The following is a 19057-nucleotide window of genomic DNA, read 5'->3' on the forward strand; positions in this document are numbered from 1 at the left end:
TTTCCACAAATCGCCCGACCTCCTTACTGACGTCTGCAGTGTTCCCACCAATCGCACGACCTCCTTACTGACGTCTGCAGTGTTTCCACAAATCGCCCGACCTCCTTACTGACGTCTGCAGTGTTCCCACCAATCGCACGACCTCATTACTGACGTCTGCAGTGTTTACAAGGTGACTTGCAGGACTGTGGACCGCTACCTCCGCACCTTGCACCTGCACCCCGGACTCTTGTCACACAGGACGTCGCGCTCTACGACAGCATGGTATCAGGGCCTATCAGGGCATTGCAACGTCGGAACTGTAACGGGAGTTTTTTTCTGATGCAGGTTCCAGCTGTTCAGAGCCAACGTCAGTGATGTATTAAACTCCTTACGTACTGTCCGACGTCGTGTGTACGTTTGCATGTTTGCATCCACGTGGACAATACACATTACTGAATGATTGACATTAATTTATTGCCAGTTATGACCATGTGTACTCACACGTCACCCTGAATAACTGTTATGCGAAATGGCAGTTTTTCCACTAGTGCGTTTTGTGAACTGTGACATTTCATGGTAATTGTGGTCATATCTAGTCAAACTGATTCTACTTTCGAAATACAATGCTTGCATCACGCTTGCATCAACTTGTGTTTTTGTCGTTTTTACCATTTCGAAAATGTGATCGGTATACTTTCTTTTTATTACATATATACTACTGCAAAGAACTGCCTCCGTGGTCTAGTGGTAGAGCGTCCGCCCGGAGTGCGGAAGGTCCGGGGTACTTGTTGTTACCCTGCCTTACGCTCGGCACTAAGGGGCTAAAACAAAAAGCAAAGGTCGGCTCGAAGTCAGTTTACTGTGTCTGAGTGGGGTATTCATGCTGAACTTCGGCATGGTTTCTCAGTGTACTAGCACTATAACATCGGCATTAGCACGGACTAGTACAAGCAGCCACACACACTGGACGCGACGTTAAACCCCATTTCACTTCACCTCACCTACTCATAAGAATCCAAAGAACACCAAAAAATATACCTTGTATTTTTATTGTTGCATGTACAGCAGCATTTGAATGTGTCGATTTCCAAATTGGTTAATATCGCGTAATGAGGTCGTCAAGTCTAGATCTGTACTGGAGAAACTGTTTTCATCATTGACTCTTCATTGTCATGTGGTTTTGAATCCCAAAATGACATTTCTGCCATTTATGTCGTAGGGCATAGATGGCCGATTGGATCACAATAAGCCTGTTGCACATGCTGGAGGAAGTCTTTTAAAATATCATACAATCACTCCCTACAAAGTTGGATATTTGCACTGGTGGTTATCACACTTTGAAAACCATGCCTCGGAGATGACGTTTGATGTAGACAGATGCAGGGCTGTGGCATGGATTCAGGATGGCATCATTTTGCGTGAAGTGGCACGTCCCCATCTGTCATTCACAGATATGGGTACGCTTTTAGCAAACAGGACAAGTGCAGGAACCACATGGCCCTGGTCGTCCACGAATCACAAGAGCACCGTCCTGACGGCCTTACGCCATCGTTACTGCTAAAGCTCTCAGAATACAGCTTAGGAACGCTGCTAACTAACGTTAGTGGCCAGACCATTAGGAATAGGTTGCAGAAGCAAACTTGAGATCAAGACGTCGCGCTGTCGTGTCCGTGTATCACTTCAGTAGCACCATAGAGTTGCACGCTTGGCGTGGCGTCAGCAACATCTTCGGCGGACTATGCTCCAATGGAACCTTGTTCACTGATGAATCCAGATTCAGTTTGCAGATGAATGGTGGCCGTTTCCGAGTGTACCGACGCTCTGCACTACAGAGGCGAGATTTTACAGCCCCTCCGGGACGCCAATGCACGTCCACATCGCGCTAACGGTTGTCAGGAACTTTCTGCAGCAGAATCAGGTAGACAGAGTGGACTGGCCAGCCTATTCTGATTTGGCACCAACTGAACATAAGTGGGACGTGTTGGGGCTAAATGTTCGGGATAACCACTCTCAGCCTGCAATCAGTGCTTAGTTGGTGCAATTCTCGCAACAAGAATGGTTAGCCATTCCACAGATTACCCTAAGAAACGTGGGAGGTGAATGCGTCAGTGCTCTCTCGAATGCACCAAAAACGTATATAGATATACGTCTTTGAATGAATAAATAACAGAGGTGGTCACAGCCGATATCAACCAGTGAACAAGCGTTCTGTCCCTTATGACTTTGACAAATGACCCCAGTCGTTTTCAGTGCACCTTATTCACCTTACCGCTGTCGTCCTTTCTTTGTTCTGAAAGGTCTTTTTGTCATGTAATGGCATGTCTAAAGATTGCAATAAAGATTATAACAAACATGCCACGCTTGTTAAAATCTACTAAAAAATCCAGTGTTTCTTGGATTCTTTTGAGTAGTATTTATTGATAAATTTGTGGTTGATTATGTTAATAAAAAAGTGCAATTGTTAATTATTCAGATATAGCTACCAGTTTGTCTCTATATCAGGACAAGGATCAATTCGTGTCATAAACTACGACTGTTACCTGCAGCGATAGCGCCGTGGATACCAAGAGCCATCACCATAACGTGCATGTTCACTGGTTGATGTCCGCGACCACGTGCCGATCATGAATGCTCCTCGTCGCTATATGGCTGAAATAATGCCGATGCGACGTTAAATTTTAACTCACTCACTCATGAATGCTCAGTTATAACTATTGTCAAAACACTCAGGCGCCATGATTACATCTAATTCTCTTTTAGCTTTCGCTTAAGTGAGTAAGTGAATGTAGTTTTATGCCGATATTCCCGCAGCATCACGGCGACCTTGAAAGAGTACTGACCCACGACTCTATATGGTGACATTCAGCGCAGCCGCGCTGCAATTAGCCAATGACCATTAGTTACAAGCACAGCAGGGAGCCATATTGTGTCCCCGAATCATGACACTAGCACTGAGTACAAGAGTCTTTCATATATAAAATTCTACCCGGAATCTACTACACAAGACGAGACCCGTGAAGATCCGGGATAGAATAGGTCTTCAGCAATCCATGCTTGTTGTAAAAGGCGACTATTCTTGTCGTAAGTCCACTAACGGGATCGGGTGGTCAGGCATGGTTGATGCAGGTCTCGCATCCAAATTGCGTAGGTCGATGCTCATGATGTCAATCACTGGATTGTCTGGTCCAGATTCGATTATTTACAGACTGCCTTCATATGGCTGGAAAAGTACCGAGTGCAAACAACAAGCAAACCGAAATATATATCTATTTCAGATCACCGTTTCATTTCCTGGCGAATCCTAATAATGGAACCTGGACGACTTCATCATGCGATACTGCATTAGCCACATGCATCCATGACCCGCTCTAAGACCAATGACAAAGAAGGTGGCAACTGTATATAATTGCAACACCAAAGACGTACTAAATAAGCTACGCAAAAAGTCGTCACAATATTTTCAACATTAGGAATGAATATGCTGCAAGCTGTTCCTCCTCCACAGAATAAAGGCGCTTCTCTGGTGATATTTAAAAAAAAATTACAAACACGTGTTAAAGTTATTTATGGTTCTGCAATATAACCCAATATTATGTCAGATGTGTTTGTTTTGATATGCCCCCTCGGGACTCGGTACACGAGATGCACTCGTATCCAGATGATTCGCCACGTGCCGAGTGGTGTAGGGGCCTTGTAAGGGTTTGAACAAACTTGTTATGTGAATTTAGCTTTTTCGATTCCATTCCGTTTATTTACGATAAATATTACTGTTACCACGGACCTGTTATACAAGTCCGTGCTGTTACGAACCCCAAAAGTTTTATTTTGCTCATATTTCAAATATCGAACTTTGTTTTCCCAGAAATATCAGTTTGGGGGTACCTAAAATATTATATTTAACACATATTAACCATGTGGCACACACCGAGACAAGATCAACCCTGACCACCCTACCACATACCCCCTACAAGATTTCACAGTTGAATGCACAAGCTATATTCACTTCTTCATACGTTGTTTTGCTTATCGATTAGCTCATTTCTGGATCCCCAGCCCTGATATTGCTGGAATATTGCTAAAAGCGGCGTAAAATCAGACTCCCTCACTCACTACGTATCGTTGGTCATCCGATCATGTCCTCACAGATGTGACACAACTCATATGGTATTCGAGGGTAAACACAGGTCAAGGCACCAGTCATAAACCGTTAAAGATGTGGGACGCGTCATATATAGCGATAGATGAATAGCATAGCTCATAAAGGGTTACATGTGACACACTTAATATATCATTAGATTGTGCAAACGTAATATAGCATCAGATGTGACATAATCCATATATAGCGTTAAGGATAGCGCATAAAGGGTTAGATGTGACACACTTAATATATTAGATTGTGCAAACATAATATAGCATTAGATGTGACAAAATCTATATATAGCGTAAAGGATAGCGCATAAAGGGTTAGATGTGACACACTTAATATATCATTAGATTGTGCAAACGTAATTTAGCATCAGATGTGACATAATCCATATATAGCGTTAAGGATAGCGCATAAAGGGTTAGATGTGACACACTTAATATATTAGATTGTGCAAACGTAATATAGCATTAGATGTGACGTAATCCATATATAGCGTAAAGGATAGCGCATAAAGGGTTAGATGTGACACACTTAATATATCATTAGATTGTGCAAACGTAATTTAGCATCAGATGTGACATAATCCATATATAGCGTAAAGGATAGCGCATAAAGGGTTTGATGTGACACACTTAATATATCATTAGATTGTGCAAACGTAATATAGCATCAGATGTGACATAATCCATATATAGCGTAAAGGATAGCTCATAAAGTGTTAGATGTGACACACTTAATATATTAGATTGTGCAAACGTAATATAGCATTAGATGTGACATAATCCATATATAGCGATAAGGATAGCGCATAAAGGGTTAGATGTGACACACGTAAACTGACGTAATATATCATTACACACATTGTGTACACGTTCTTTACGATTAGATGTGACATTATCCATGTATTGCGTAAAGGATAGCGCATAAAGGGTTAGATGTGACACACGCAAAACAGCAATATAAGATAGCTACGCAAGTAAAAAAGCATTAGATGTGACACAAGTAATAAAGCATTATGTGTGACACAAGAAATATAGCATTATGTGTGACACAAGTAATATAGCATTATGTGTGACACAAGTAATATAGCATTATGTGTGACACAAGTAATATAGCATTATGTGTGACACAAGTAATAAAGCATTATGTGTGACACAAGTAATAAAGCATTATGTGTGACACAAGTAATAAAGCATTATGTGTGACACAAGTAATAAAGCATTAGATGTGACACAAGTAATAAAGCATTCGATGTGACACAAGTAATAAAGCATTAGGTGTGACACAAGTAATATAGCATTAGGTGTGACACAAGTAATATAGCATTAGATGTGACACAAGTAATATAGCATTATGTGTGACACAAGTAATAAAGCATTAGATGTGACACAAGTAATAAAGCATTCGATGTGACACAAGTAATATAGCATTATGTGTGACACAAGTAATATAGCATATTAGATGTGACACAAGTAATATGGTATTAGATGTGACACAAGTAATATAATATATTAGATGTGACACACGTAATATAGCATATTAGATGTGACACAAGTAATATGATATATTAGATGTGACACAAGTAATAAAGCATTCGATGTGAAACAAATAATATAGCATTATGTGTGACACAAGTAATATAGCATTATGTGTGACACAAGTAATATAGCATTATGTGTGACACAAGTAATATAGCATTATGTGTGACACAAGTAATATAGCATTAGATGTGACACAAGTAATAAAGCATTCGATGTGACACAAGTAATATAGCATTATGTGTGACACAAGTAATATAGCATATTAGATGTGACACAAGTAATATGGTATTAGATGTGACACAAGTAATATAATATATTAGATGTGACACAAGTAATATAGCATATTAGATGTGACACAAGTAATATAATATATTAGATGTGACACAAGTAATAAAGCATTCGATGTGAAACAAATAATAAAGCATTAGATGTGACACAAGTAATATAGCATTAGATGTGACACAAGTAATATATCGTTAGATGTGACACAAGTAGTATAACATTAGATGTGACACAAGTAATATAACATTAGATGTGACACAAGTAATATAGCATATTAGATGTGACACAAGTAATATAACATATTAGATGTGACACAAGTAAATAGCATTAGATGTGACACAAGTAATATAGCGTTAGATGTGACACAAGTACTATAGCATTAGGTGTGACACAAGTAATATAGCATTAGATGTGACACAAGTAATATAGCGTTAGATGTGACACAAGTAATATAGCATTAGGTGTGACACAAGTATTATAGCATTAGGTGTGACACAAGTAATATAGCATTAGATGTGACACAAGTAATATAGCGTTAGATGTGACACAAGTAATATAGCATTAGGTGTGACACAAGTACTATAGCATTAGGTGTGACACAAGTAATATAGCATTTGATGTGACACAAGTAATATAGCGTTAGATGTGACACAAGTACTATAGAATTAGGTGTGACACAAGTACTATAGCATTAGGCGTGACACAAGTACTATAGCATTAGATGTGACACAAGTAATATAGCATTAGATGTGACACAAGTAACATAGCATTAGGCGTGACACAAGTACTATAGCATTAGGTGTGACACAAGTACTATAGCATTAGGTGTGACACAAGTACTATAGCATTAGGCGTGACACAAGTAATATAGCATTAGGCGTGACACACGTAATATAGCATTAGGTGTGACACAAGTAATATAGCATTAGGTGTGACACAAGTACTATAGCATTAGATGTGACACAAGGAATGAAGCGCTAGATGTGACGTAAGTAACATAGGATTTTAGATGTGACTGAATTCATGTATACTTCACTCACTACTAAAGGTTCTCCCATATGGATATGAATGGTAGAGTTGATGAAACTTGAAATGAAATAACCTCACAGTTGTCTAAAAACTTAATTAAGGCTACGAATGATTTGGGCAGTATTAAATGGAAACTAACTGCAGGCAGGTGAACACCGACCGAAATTGCCACAAGTTTAAAACTTGTGTACACCACAATGTAACACTCTAATACAACCAAGTTTCTTCATCTGCACTTGCAGCTCGAGGTAGGAGCACATTGTCTGCAATCTCATGACCACATTAGTTCATGTTTTAATTGTATCCAGGTTGTTCTCTGGTATTGTGGAGCTTGGACCTGTCCATTGTCAAATGAGGGATGGGATTAACCGGGTGTAATCGAATCAACCCACCTTACCACAATTGCTGTGGTCGAACTGACCGTATACTATTTGGTTTGGTCAACAAACGTTGTAACGTTGACCTACCTCTATAGAAGCGCACTGAAGCTGTATTATTTTGATGATTCCTCTTTAAATAACGCCTGTGGTAATTATATAGAATATTACACTCACCTCAATTTGATGTCATGTTAATTTCCTTCGTGAAATAATATTGTTCAGTTTGCTCTCGGTAAACCTCGGGCAAACGTTAAATTATTTTACTCAGGACGTACACTTGAGGTTAAATTGAAACTGGTGTAATATCCTATAAGTACGTATGTTTTGTTTCATCGAAAGTGAATTTTGAATAAGGATTCCAGATGAACAAAACAACAAACCTGTACGGGTTTTGGAAAACAAGATGGCGGTCCCATTGAAAACACCACCGGTTTTGGTTTTCGATCTTGAATCCTTATTCAAATTTCATTTTCGATTATGTAAAACATATATATTTTGAGATTAGTGATTAAGGAAGAGATTGAAAGCACCAGGCGCGAATTTTAAGCATGGCAGTGTTCGTCACCACTGATTTCCTAAGCGCTTGACCCCTTGAAGATCCGGGTTAGAATTACTTTTCAGCAACCCATGCTTACCGTTACAGGCAACCCTGCTTGTCGTATAAGAGGCGACTAACGGGATCGAGTGATCAGGCACGCTGACTTGGTTGATGCATGTCATCGTATCCCAATTGCGTCGATCGATGCTTATGATGTCAATCTCAGAATTGTCTGGTCCAGACTCGATTAATTAGAGACAGCTGTCATATAGATGGAATAATGCTGAATGTGGCGTTAAACAACAGGCTGATCCCATAACCGAAAAATCACAAACACTTTATGTAAACAATTATTATTAATTTTACTTTAACAAAAAAAATTGGGTTTGTTGTTTAACGCCGCACTCAGCAATATTCCAGCTATATGACGGCGGTCTGTAAATAATCGAGTCTGGACCAGACAATCCACTGATTTACATCATGAACATCAATCCACGCAATTGGGATACGATGACATGCATCAACCAAGTCAGCGAGCCTGACCACCCGATCCCCTTAGTCGCCTTTTACGACAAGCATAGTCACCTTTTACGGCAAGCATGGGTTGCTGAAGACCTATTGTAACCCGGATCTTCACGGGTCTTACTTTAACAACAAAATCAATATGTTATCATGGTAGGCATTGTGCATACAAAATGACATCAGAAAAACAACAACAATTGTTTCTGCGGTGGTGGCGGAGAGGGGGCACTCTCAGACCCCGACCACACCCACCCCCATCCCATCTCCACACCCACCCCTACCCCACCCAACCCCACCCCACAGACACATGGACAAGTTTTATTTCCAAAGTTGCACAGTCCCATCTGGCAACTCCAGGCAGGGATGCATTCAGATTACAGCAGTTGTGGTAAGCTGAAGTTCATTGGGGAAGTAGTTGTAACAGCAGGCTACACATATCACCATCCGGGACATATGGCACGCTTGGTTTGGACGTAATGTAACATAACATATACATACAGGCGGTGTCCACTCATACTATCGATGTAACTGCATGTGCAGGCATAGGGAAACTCCATTTCCTGTGGGTTCCGTAGATTGCAGGGGTTTTGTGGAGAGACTGGTCATAGTTTGATAGATTAGGCACATTTTACTCATGTTAATCCCACTGACGAATGATAACATATAGATGTTACTGTTAATCATTCAACCATGCACCATAAAGAATTATGTACCATCATTCAGTCTTGCTCGACAACCATATAAGGATCTATACCGTAACGTCGCTGTTGCAGTAATTAAAGAAGTTGTTATCCATAAGTCAGTTTGTCTACTTTGTCATCCGTCAACCTCTAACAAATGTCTATCAAAAGAAATATGTGCGAATGATGCCAGGAAATCGGTGTTGTATCAAACACTCTTCGCGATATATCGCAATACCGGGTTAATAATGATACAACCATTCTGCATGATGTTGTTCTATTTAACATGCCGACTGTGTGTTTTAACAAGTGTATAACTATTGCAACAGTTAAATATCCCCAATAGTCTGAATGTTCACAGTCAACGTGAAAATGAATGCATGCATGCAAACTCCCTCACTCATGGGTGGAGAAGCAGGCATTACAAATTGTTATGCATGCTGGCGTTTTAAGTTTCTGTGCAGGCCATTTTGAACAATTAACCAGTACTGTTCAGCGTTTTAAAGTATCGAATTACATACATATCGAAAAAAAACACCTGTATATATGTGTCATCTTGTTACGCGTCGATTTCCAAATTGAAAGAAATATGTTTATCCAGAAATATGTATACGTAACAGAACTTAGTGTGAAACCAACAAACAACTAACAAGTGGTATACAATCAACAAATGTATTACAAAATTCACTAAGTTTAGAAATCAATCCAAATTACTGCACAACAATTACAATGGCTATATTCAATGGCAATAAATAGCATGATGGCAGTGGTTAGTATCCAATACAAAAATACAGCACAAGTCAGTGATAATAATATATAGTCACCCAGCGGCGACACTGCTGAAGCTTCTGCGATGTGATCGGCTAGGCAGGGAATCAGGGATGATGAGCTATCCTAACATTAAAGCTGGTTCCGAAATGATGAAAATGCGTAAGAGACACGTAAACACGCCCTTGTCTCACTACATGATATATACAGTCTAACAAGCTACTTTCTTTTTTTCTGCTACAGCTACAAAAACAGATATTATTTTATTCAAAACCATGAGCCTGACCACAATGTAAGTTTTGTGGCAGGCAATTTCTTTTTTTCTTTCCACCGTCTGAAGCATAATTATTTTTTCGAGACTTTTCGGGGACAGTTTATATTGTTTTCGATAAAATCAAAGCCCAAAGGGTGATAAAACAAATTGTACTTCAGTTTGCAAAATATGTTTTGTTTGGAAGTGATGAAGTGGTGAATATTTGGATTAAAACAAACGAATAACTTTCATAACTTTCTCGATTGTTGAGTATCATGTTGAACATCCATGCAATCTACCTATATATCGGTTGAACACGGTTCGGGCAAGATATGCGTAAGATATAATATTACCGGTATGGTTCTGTTAGCTCAGGTAATGTGTTAATTGTGTGTCTCTTTTAGTGTTTGTACGAACGTAGTCAATTGGCGTGGTATACATCAAATAAGTAATTCCCAGTGTGTGTGTGTGTGTGTGTGTGTGTATAGAAAACAGTTTTATTTGAATCATGAAAATACAAGTTGGGGACAAGTGATACTTGTACAAATATTTGCCCCCCTGTCAAATAAAAGTTAACTACGGCCTTGGTATAGAATGTAATATAAGCTACACATAGTTAGATACTTGGTACTATATAGAAAGAGATAGATGCCAAAACACACACACACACAGTACGACTGCATGGATGATGATGATGATGATGATGATGATGAAGAAGTTCGGACTGCTAGCTACTACTGCCACCATTTACACCTGCAGTCAGTATTTCGATAATGTGAAAGGGAACGTAACACCTAGCATAGTTGCGTCGGGTGTGCCTTTCTCAGTGAAAGCTCTTCCTATTCATGACATTTAGAATATATGGAATATTTTACCAAATAAGTACTTGGTACGATTGAGAATAATATACTTGCTGTTGGAAGGTGCATATTACGTAGCCCTAATTAACTGTAAATTTGGTCTCCTTTGTTGGTGCATTATTTCCGTGTGCATAACTGAATGCTAAGGTCAGGATTGAGTTATTGTCATTTGCTTATATTTACAACAAAATGGTGGACTGACACACGATACACTCTCTCCGTTTCAGCTGGCGCGAAATGGTATCCCTAGCAGACGAAGACCTATGTAAAGATTGTTCCATAATAGCAAACAAGAGGGGGTGGTAGGTTGTCTTTATCAAGCATTGTGTACGGAGTATATTAATTGTCCATATTTTCTCATAAATAAAGAAATAGGATTGTTAATTACACGATCTACGTTTTCTTCTCACACACATTTACTCTTTTAGGGCTTAATAGGTGATTCCGAAAGTCACCGCACCCCCGTCTCCATAATGGACTATGCCGCCCGGGGTACTAGTGCTGTCTGAAAGTTGTCGGCTGCCACAGTACCTCTTCAGTTGTTGCATTTGTTTTGTTGTTGACTATTGAATTTTTCCCCTGTTGAATCATGGTAAGTAATATTTTTTAACTTATGTACACTATTGGTATTTCTACTTATTATAGAATACACTTTTCATTCAGTATATTACGTATTTCCTAAAGAATTCGTTGAATATGCGTAGGGTCTGTGCATCGTTCGAAAAGCATGCCAGCGTGAAAGTTATCTGTGATCAAATGCGGTAAGCTCTTCACTTGGATCGGTTTTCTCCAAGAACTTGCTATATATAGTGCAGCATGCGTCGAAACGTATCAAATTTCTGCTTCCGTAAACCTTGAGCAGAAATATCCCCGTGTTCTATCTGTTCTGTGATTTGGACCAAGAAAGTTTCTAAAGTTTTTGTGAACATACAAACTTTAGGTTTGCAATAGTTACATCTAAGCTACGCCAAGTTGAAATCGTTAGCCAAGCTGAAGTCACCTGTTATCTGACATTAATCCATTTCTTATTAATTTCATATCAGTTTACAACCTAATTTAATTATGTAAAACTTGGGTATTTCTCCGATTGCTTCATGGAATATATTAGAATATTAAGATATGTGTTCCCTGTTGGGGAGAAAGCATGGTCACTTTGAAATCAACTTTAGTATGCATGAGGCTATAGGGCCTAGTCTTCTCAACAAGGGAACCATTTAGATCTTTGATGTACACGTCTCTGCTTCACTATAAAGTATTCAGTTTGGCTTACATGTCCAATTAGCATAGCACTGACGACTGTATTCACTGCCACATCTAAGCATGGTTCCATCAAACAGCAGGTAGGCTTAGGTAGGGCTCCCTCTGGTAAGGAAATAGGCCTGGAAGCCTAGAATTAAATGACTTTTGGAACAGTTACCAGAATCAAAGACAATAAAGTCTTGATTGGTACTTTTTTACCTGACTAAAATGTGAGGTGGCAGGTAGAACATTATTGCAGAACTTTCTAATCACCTAGAGTTGATACTGGGATGAATACAGTTAGGCCCCATAAACCAGATGATAACCTTTAGATTTAATGTCTCAATCTAATGTCAAAATTGATGGGGTTCCAAGATCAAAATACTACAGTAGAAATCTTAAAGGACCAACATGAACAAGGACTCTCTATCACTATTTCTATCACTGTCTATCAATCTAGCAGTTCATGATTACTTGGAGGCCGTTGACCCAGTCGTCCAAGGGGCTGCGATTTGCTGTGCAGAGGTGTGTCCCTTTGGCACGCCAGAAACCTGTGATTGTGGGTTCGAATCCCGGTTTGCCCTGATTATGTTTCTGGGTTTGTCAGCACCATACTCATGCTCGTGGGTTTCACCAAAGTGGTAAACGTCTGACACCTGCATCACTATATTTTAGGAATAAATATTTAGGAATTAAATAGAGAGAATCTACTGTGTATAGTATTAAGTTAAATAACACAAAAAATTACTTCTCACATTTTCTATGCCTTTGTGAAAATATATATTGGTGACACATAAAAAATTAAAATATTGGCTTTACAGTATATTTCTACCAGTACAACAAGGTTTCAGATCGGTTCATTATCTAGGACATTGACAGATTGAAATCCAAAATGTCCTGTAGGTATTTTTAGCAAGGGCTATAGGACTATTGGCAATTTCTAACGCTGATTTTTCAAATTTGGTAGAGATATAGAAGATGTCTTATCAAAAGTTGATATCTTCTTGAAAATCTAATGCCATTTGTCTCCAGCAAAATCGCTGTAGTACACTATACTGTGAAAATTTATTCATGTAAAGATACTGCAACTCAGTTAATCCTGATTCTTTTTGTTGTTGTTGTGTTAATGGATTTTATTGGAGGCAAATGGCTCTAGATCATATTCATTATTTTTTATCAACTTTTGATCAGATGGGACTTTCTTCCATATCACTACCAAACTAGAACTACTGACCCCACATTAGGCCGTATACCGTCAGTAAAAATCCAAGATGGTTGTTACTGACCTAATACGAGACCGTATACCATCGGTAACAGCCATTTTGAATTTTCCAACACCCACCTCACATATTTCACATGGAAATTCTGGTACAGAAATTTGTTATTTGACACTGTTTTATGTTTTAATATCATTAATTGTGATGAGCAAAGACATTATTTATGAAAGAAACCACGTTCATGACTTTATTTATAAAAATTATAGAGAGAAAAAAGGCTTACAACAGAGGTCACTGAGTTACAAATAGCAATGTCATAGAACATACTGAAGGATGACGTCACAAACAAGAAACGTGATGCCCATGACATCACATAGCAATAGAATAGATAGCAGCCGGTCGTTAGGGAAAATCGGACTGCTATAAAGTTACAGTGGCCTGCAGATTTCTGTGAAAAATGATAAAAATGATAATTCTATCCATTTTAGCTATAGAACTTTAAACATTCGCATTTAGTTAATTATATATTCCATTGTTAACGTTTATCTTTGCATTAGAGTGTTGTATCAGAAACATTGTACTGGTCCTGTTGTTTATACCGGTTGTAAGTGTCAAGTTTTCATTTTGACTTGACATATGCGACAAAGATACCAAATAGTGTAAACTTTTCGGCATAATAAATTTGTTATGGTGTCTTTAGTTGCTGTATATACGGTGTCATATTAGGTTAGCAGGAAAATGTTGGTCTCGGCTCATGCCTTGTCCAATATTTTCCTGCTGACATCATATGACACCATAACTAATAGAGTAAGGCCTGTAAGTGTAACTAATTTTGAGAATTCTATTTTTTCTGAAGTTAAAACTCAAGATACAAGTTACATATGACTCCTTTATTTTTTCAGTGTTTGCTAATTTTGTCATAATTTTGACCCTGTTAGCATGAATTTGTAAACGACGGACTCGGTCACTTTCTAAGTAAACTAAATAATACCAAATGAATTTGAAAAACATTAAGGATGGCATAGACTATAGATATATTAAAAATACCTCTTTTTACATACATTTGAAATGCACAAATATCACCTTATAGTGTATCTGATTTTGTGTATTTCTTTATATAGTTTGTTTATATACAGTGTACACATGTTCACCTATTTATGGGGATTTTGTATGTAGTGCAATAATATTATTGCATAGTGGTTTTTGAAACATTAGGAAAATTCATGGAGGAATGGTGACATTTCTTGTGGACTACCCTCTTTTACCATTAAGAAGATGGCAACCCTATAGCAGATCATTTTTGCAAACTAGGGACAATATATATTAATTTCTAACTATGTTTAGCAATGAGACTTACAGACTGCTGCCATATAGCTGGAATATTGCTGAGTGCGGCGTTAAACAACAAACCAACCAACCAAAAACTGATTCAACCTAACATATCCCAACATCACCATTGTCACCACGGTCACCACCCAAACAAATGGGTCATGCACTGTAATCCTGTGCATAGCGACCTACATGGCCTTATACTACCCCCGCCCAATAGTAAAGGTATCCTAAGGACTAGTAGAAATTTGTCATTATAGAGGATTTTGCTATATGTTATCATCATAAGGGCTAGTGAACTGAAACTTTTAGTTTCTACCACTGCACATCATTCTCTTTCTCATCGCCACCTTTGGGGACGTGTATTGAACACTAGAGAATATATTTTTTGCTTTTGGGGGGGATAGCTTTCCCTGCTTTATTTCAACATCAACAGCAAAATGCCAGACCTGTAAAATACAGACCATACTTATTCTTTAGCTGATCCACATGATTTGCCAGTAGGACCACAGATGCTTACATTGATCTCTACTTACTTAGGAGGCCTTCCATACTTATTTACGCAAATGTCATAAGCAACATCCATGACGCTGAACGTGGGCCTTCCATCCACTAAGTAGCCTAAATATGTCACCAAGCCAGCTGTCTCATCTACTGTCACAATCATTAATCAGCGTTAGAAATTGGCACTAGTCCTATAGTCCTTGCCAAACTTGCTTAAGGTATCATAAGGACTATTAGAAATTTGCCATTTTTTAGGGTTTTGCTATATGCTATCATTATAAGGACTAGTGGACTAAAACAGTTAGTTTCTATCCCTGTCGATCCTCCTGCATCTGCCATAACCTCTTTATTAGCGGAAGACTGTGGTTCTGACACCCGTTATGCCTACGGAGGATCAGCCTGCAGCCACAGACGTCCATCCACAGTCATGGCTTAAGACAGCTTATTGATGCCAGTTTCTACTAGCACTCCTGTCGAAGATCCTAGCACTGCTGTCCTTCCGCAGAGAATCCCATCTCATCCCCCAATGATCATGTTCTTGACGACCAGAACACCTGGAATATAGTCACTTTGAATCAGCACATACTCCCTATGTTTTCTCTGTTCCTTCAAGGCACAGTTTCTGGTACTGCCGCACTTCCGCATGGTCCCGATCACCCTTCTTCGTACAATCATTCGACTGGAGAATTACTGTATGTATTTTTAGCCTTGATTGGGCCTAGATCTTCAGACAAACATCTCTGCGTCAACAACTCGAAGTTCAAAGCAGTGATGTTAGCAGTTACAGGCTGAGATCCTCCATGCATCACAGCTCATGATCCAGTTAGACAATCTCTGTCGTCTGGTACATCAACAAGATGAGCCCCTCCAAGTCGACGTCTTCATTGTCACTGATGCTCAACTTCTTTCAGTTGAACAACTCTCTGAACATTCAGGTCCAAGCATCTTTCCGGGATCCACATTGTCATAGCCAGGGCTCAATATTTCTTGAACCCAGCTTGTCCTGCAGGACAAGAAGATAATATTTTGTACTTGTCCTGCAATATTTTCACTTGCCCTGTTAAGTGTTATAAAGTTTATATGTTCTCAGTCATTTACATCGACAGTACTTAATAATTTTGAGTCCCTGCTATCTACGATCATCTCTGCCCATTCAAACTCACTCAACCATGCATCTTGCACAGTTCGTTTTTTCTTTTTTACAGTCTTAATCTGTTTTGAAGAAATGTTCCTTTTTTCGGTCTGTTTGTTAATTAAATCATGTTTTTTTGTCATAAACCCAGTCATTCACGGTCCATATGTCAGCCATTTCCCTCGCAGACCCCCTTCAAGGTCTAGTAGTAGAGCGTCCACCCGGAGAGGCGCACGGCCTGAAGGGGCTAAAACAAGGACTGGTCTGCTTGGAGTCCATATGCAGTGATGTTTCCATGTTAAACTTTGGCATGGTATCTCAGTGGGCTGGTACTATAAAATTGGCATCAGTCCGGACTAGTACAAGCAGCCACACACGTGCAAGCACGTCGCTATATAAATCACAAAATCAATCATCAGCTTTTCACTATAGGTTTGACATTTGAGTGTCAGTAACAAGTCTCTCACAAATTGTTGTTTTTTTTTTTTAATTATCTCCCTTTGAAAACTAGTTTCTATACTGGCTGCGCAAACACACTTCTGTTTATTTCTGTAACAGACAGTTGCCTAGTATGTCATCTATTTATGATACTAGAGACATGTATTTACTTAGATCATACGAGAGATGAAATGTCTTTACGTTCGAAATTATCTTGCATATTTTATTGAAAATGATGAGGTATGAATTAATACAATTAAAATGTTTCGGTGCATTTGCCACCGCTACCAAGTCCAGTTGTCAACCTCTTTGCAACCAGATTCTACTCTAAGCTCACCATCCCAGATCCTCAGGCATGGGATCTTTACCATCCTGTCGTCGGTGTCCATCCTCAACCAAGATGGCTACCTCGAGGCTGCGCCACCACTTCAGCACGCCCACATAACTTTTCATCCCACTTTCTATGGCGGCCACAACGGAACTCTTCCTACCACAGTCTCCTTTTGGCTCTGTTCAACTATACTTCCAGGCCAACACCTTCGCTGGATTGCCTCCTCCTGTTACATTCAATCACCGAGACTTGAGCTGTCACCTCTACCGTGGCCTTGCACAGCAATTACACCCTGTACACCATCATGGAGGGTTGTTTTTCGAAGTCAGATATGGTTTTCGCTTCCCACTATCTACGGGGCATCTGAGTCACCGACATTCAGGACCTCTACCAGTTCAGTCCCTTGGTCCTGTCGCTCCCACAGCCCAGTACTCTGTATTGTGTACCTATAGAATAATCACTGGAACAAACTTGCTTTGTCTGTTGTCAATATTCAGGTTCCAGACTTGAGTACCCTGTGGAGGGTGATCGACCTCATCGTAGAGATTCCGATCTTCAGCACAGAAGCTGTTTTGACGGTGTCCCAAAACTTTTACCAGCCCACCTCTTATTGGCGGGAGATGTCTTGCAGATCGGTTATAAGACATAAGCTGAACAGACTTCTATTCACAGCTGCATGGTCATTCACGTAACGATGTCCAAGGGTTAGAACTAAACTCAAAAGCTTTACTAGCCCGGGTATACATAAAATGCCCATGTAGGGTTACAACAATGGGGAAATTGAGAAATTTGTACTTGCCCAAAGGAATTTTTACTAGCCTCTGGCTAGCGGGCTAGTGTTAAGTTCTAACCCTAAATGTCCTTCGTGGAAGCATGTTATATCCAATTTCATGTTGCAGCAGTAGAAACTAACATTTTTAGTCCACTAGTCCTTATAATGATAACATATAAGCAAAACCCTTTAAATGGCTAATTTCTTCTAGTCCTTGTGATACATTAACTATTGGGCAGTTTGGCAAGGACGACAGGACTATTGCCAATTTCTAACACTGATGTTGTCATGTCTGACTTGCATAAAGGGGTTACATTGACTGTTTTGGTATATGACTTCATGTCTTTATGACATGCAACAGCTTATGTTTGTATCACTGTTTAGCTCCAGCTTCCTCGTGTGCGTCTCTCGTTTGTAGTCTGGCTTAGGGGATCCGTGCCCAACCGTGGCATAAATGCATTTGTAATATAGGATAAGTGTAATTATTTGTAAATTTTACATTAAAAAGTATATTCATGAATTCATAATACTTATACTTTCTCACATGTGGCTGTATGTGCCCTCTGACCATCCCCACATCACAGCTCCTCTAGCAAGTCAACTCGAAGAGAGAAAAGGTGGCAGCAGGGGTAGTCAGGGGATAAGGTAGTGCAGGTCGCTATGCACAAGATTACATTTATTTGGGTGGTGACCATGTTGATGCAGGGATGTCTTTCGTTAAATTTTGTTTTGAAGAGGGAAAGCTTTGTTCCAGTGTTAGAAAATGGCACTAGTCCTGTAGTCCTTGCCAAACTGCTAAATGGTAAAGGTATCATAAGGACTAGTAGAAATTTGCTCTTTTTAAGGGTTTTGCTATATGTTATCATTATAAGGACTAGTGGACTAAAACTGTTAGTTTCTAACGCTGTGTTCAAGCACGTTTCCACAAAAGGATTGAAAGAAAATGAAGAAATGCATAGTATAAGAAAGGATAAGTATTATAAGTATACAATTTAATTTACAATTTTCAATATCTTATAATCTATATGTATCATGTTTTTTTCGGGAGACATTTATTTTCTTTATGATCTTGTTAGGAATTGAGGATTCCATTTTTATCTTTCAAAACTATCA

At 39.1% G+C, this 19057-nt stretch overlaps 2 protein-coding genes across 10 annotated transcripts in view; one reads left to right on the forward strand and one right to left on the reverse strand.

The window, feature by feature from the left end:
• The window catches only part of LOC125375866, a 51261-nt gene that overhangs the window by 17881 nt on the left and 14323 nt on the right, over nt 1-19057 (reverse strand). The window lies entirely within an intron of this gene.
• LOC124125808 (protein boule-like) overlaps nt 11467-19057 on the forward strand; it is a 56387-nt gene continuing 48796 nt past the window's right edge. For all 9 annotated transcript variants that reach the window (XM_046489172.2, XM_046489175.2, XM_046489181.2 and 6 more), the window contains exon 1: nt 11467-11574. In XM_046489172.2, the coding sequence (XP_046345128.2) occupies nt 11572-11574 (3 nt within the window). In that variant the 5' untranslated portion in view covers nt 11467-11571. The remainder of the gene's footprint in view (nt 11575-19057) is intronic.

The sequence above is a fragment of the Haliotis rufescens genome, unplaced genomic scaffold (assembly GCF_023055435.1).
Source record: "Haliotis rufescens isolate VD_foot unplaced genomic scaffold, xgHalRufe1.0.p SCAF_10, whole genome shotgun sequence".
NCBI lineage: Eukaryota > Metazoa > Mollusca > Gastropoda > Lepetellida > Haliotidae > Haliotis > Haliotis rufescens.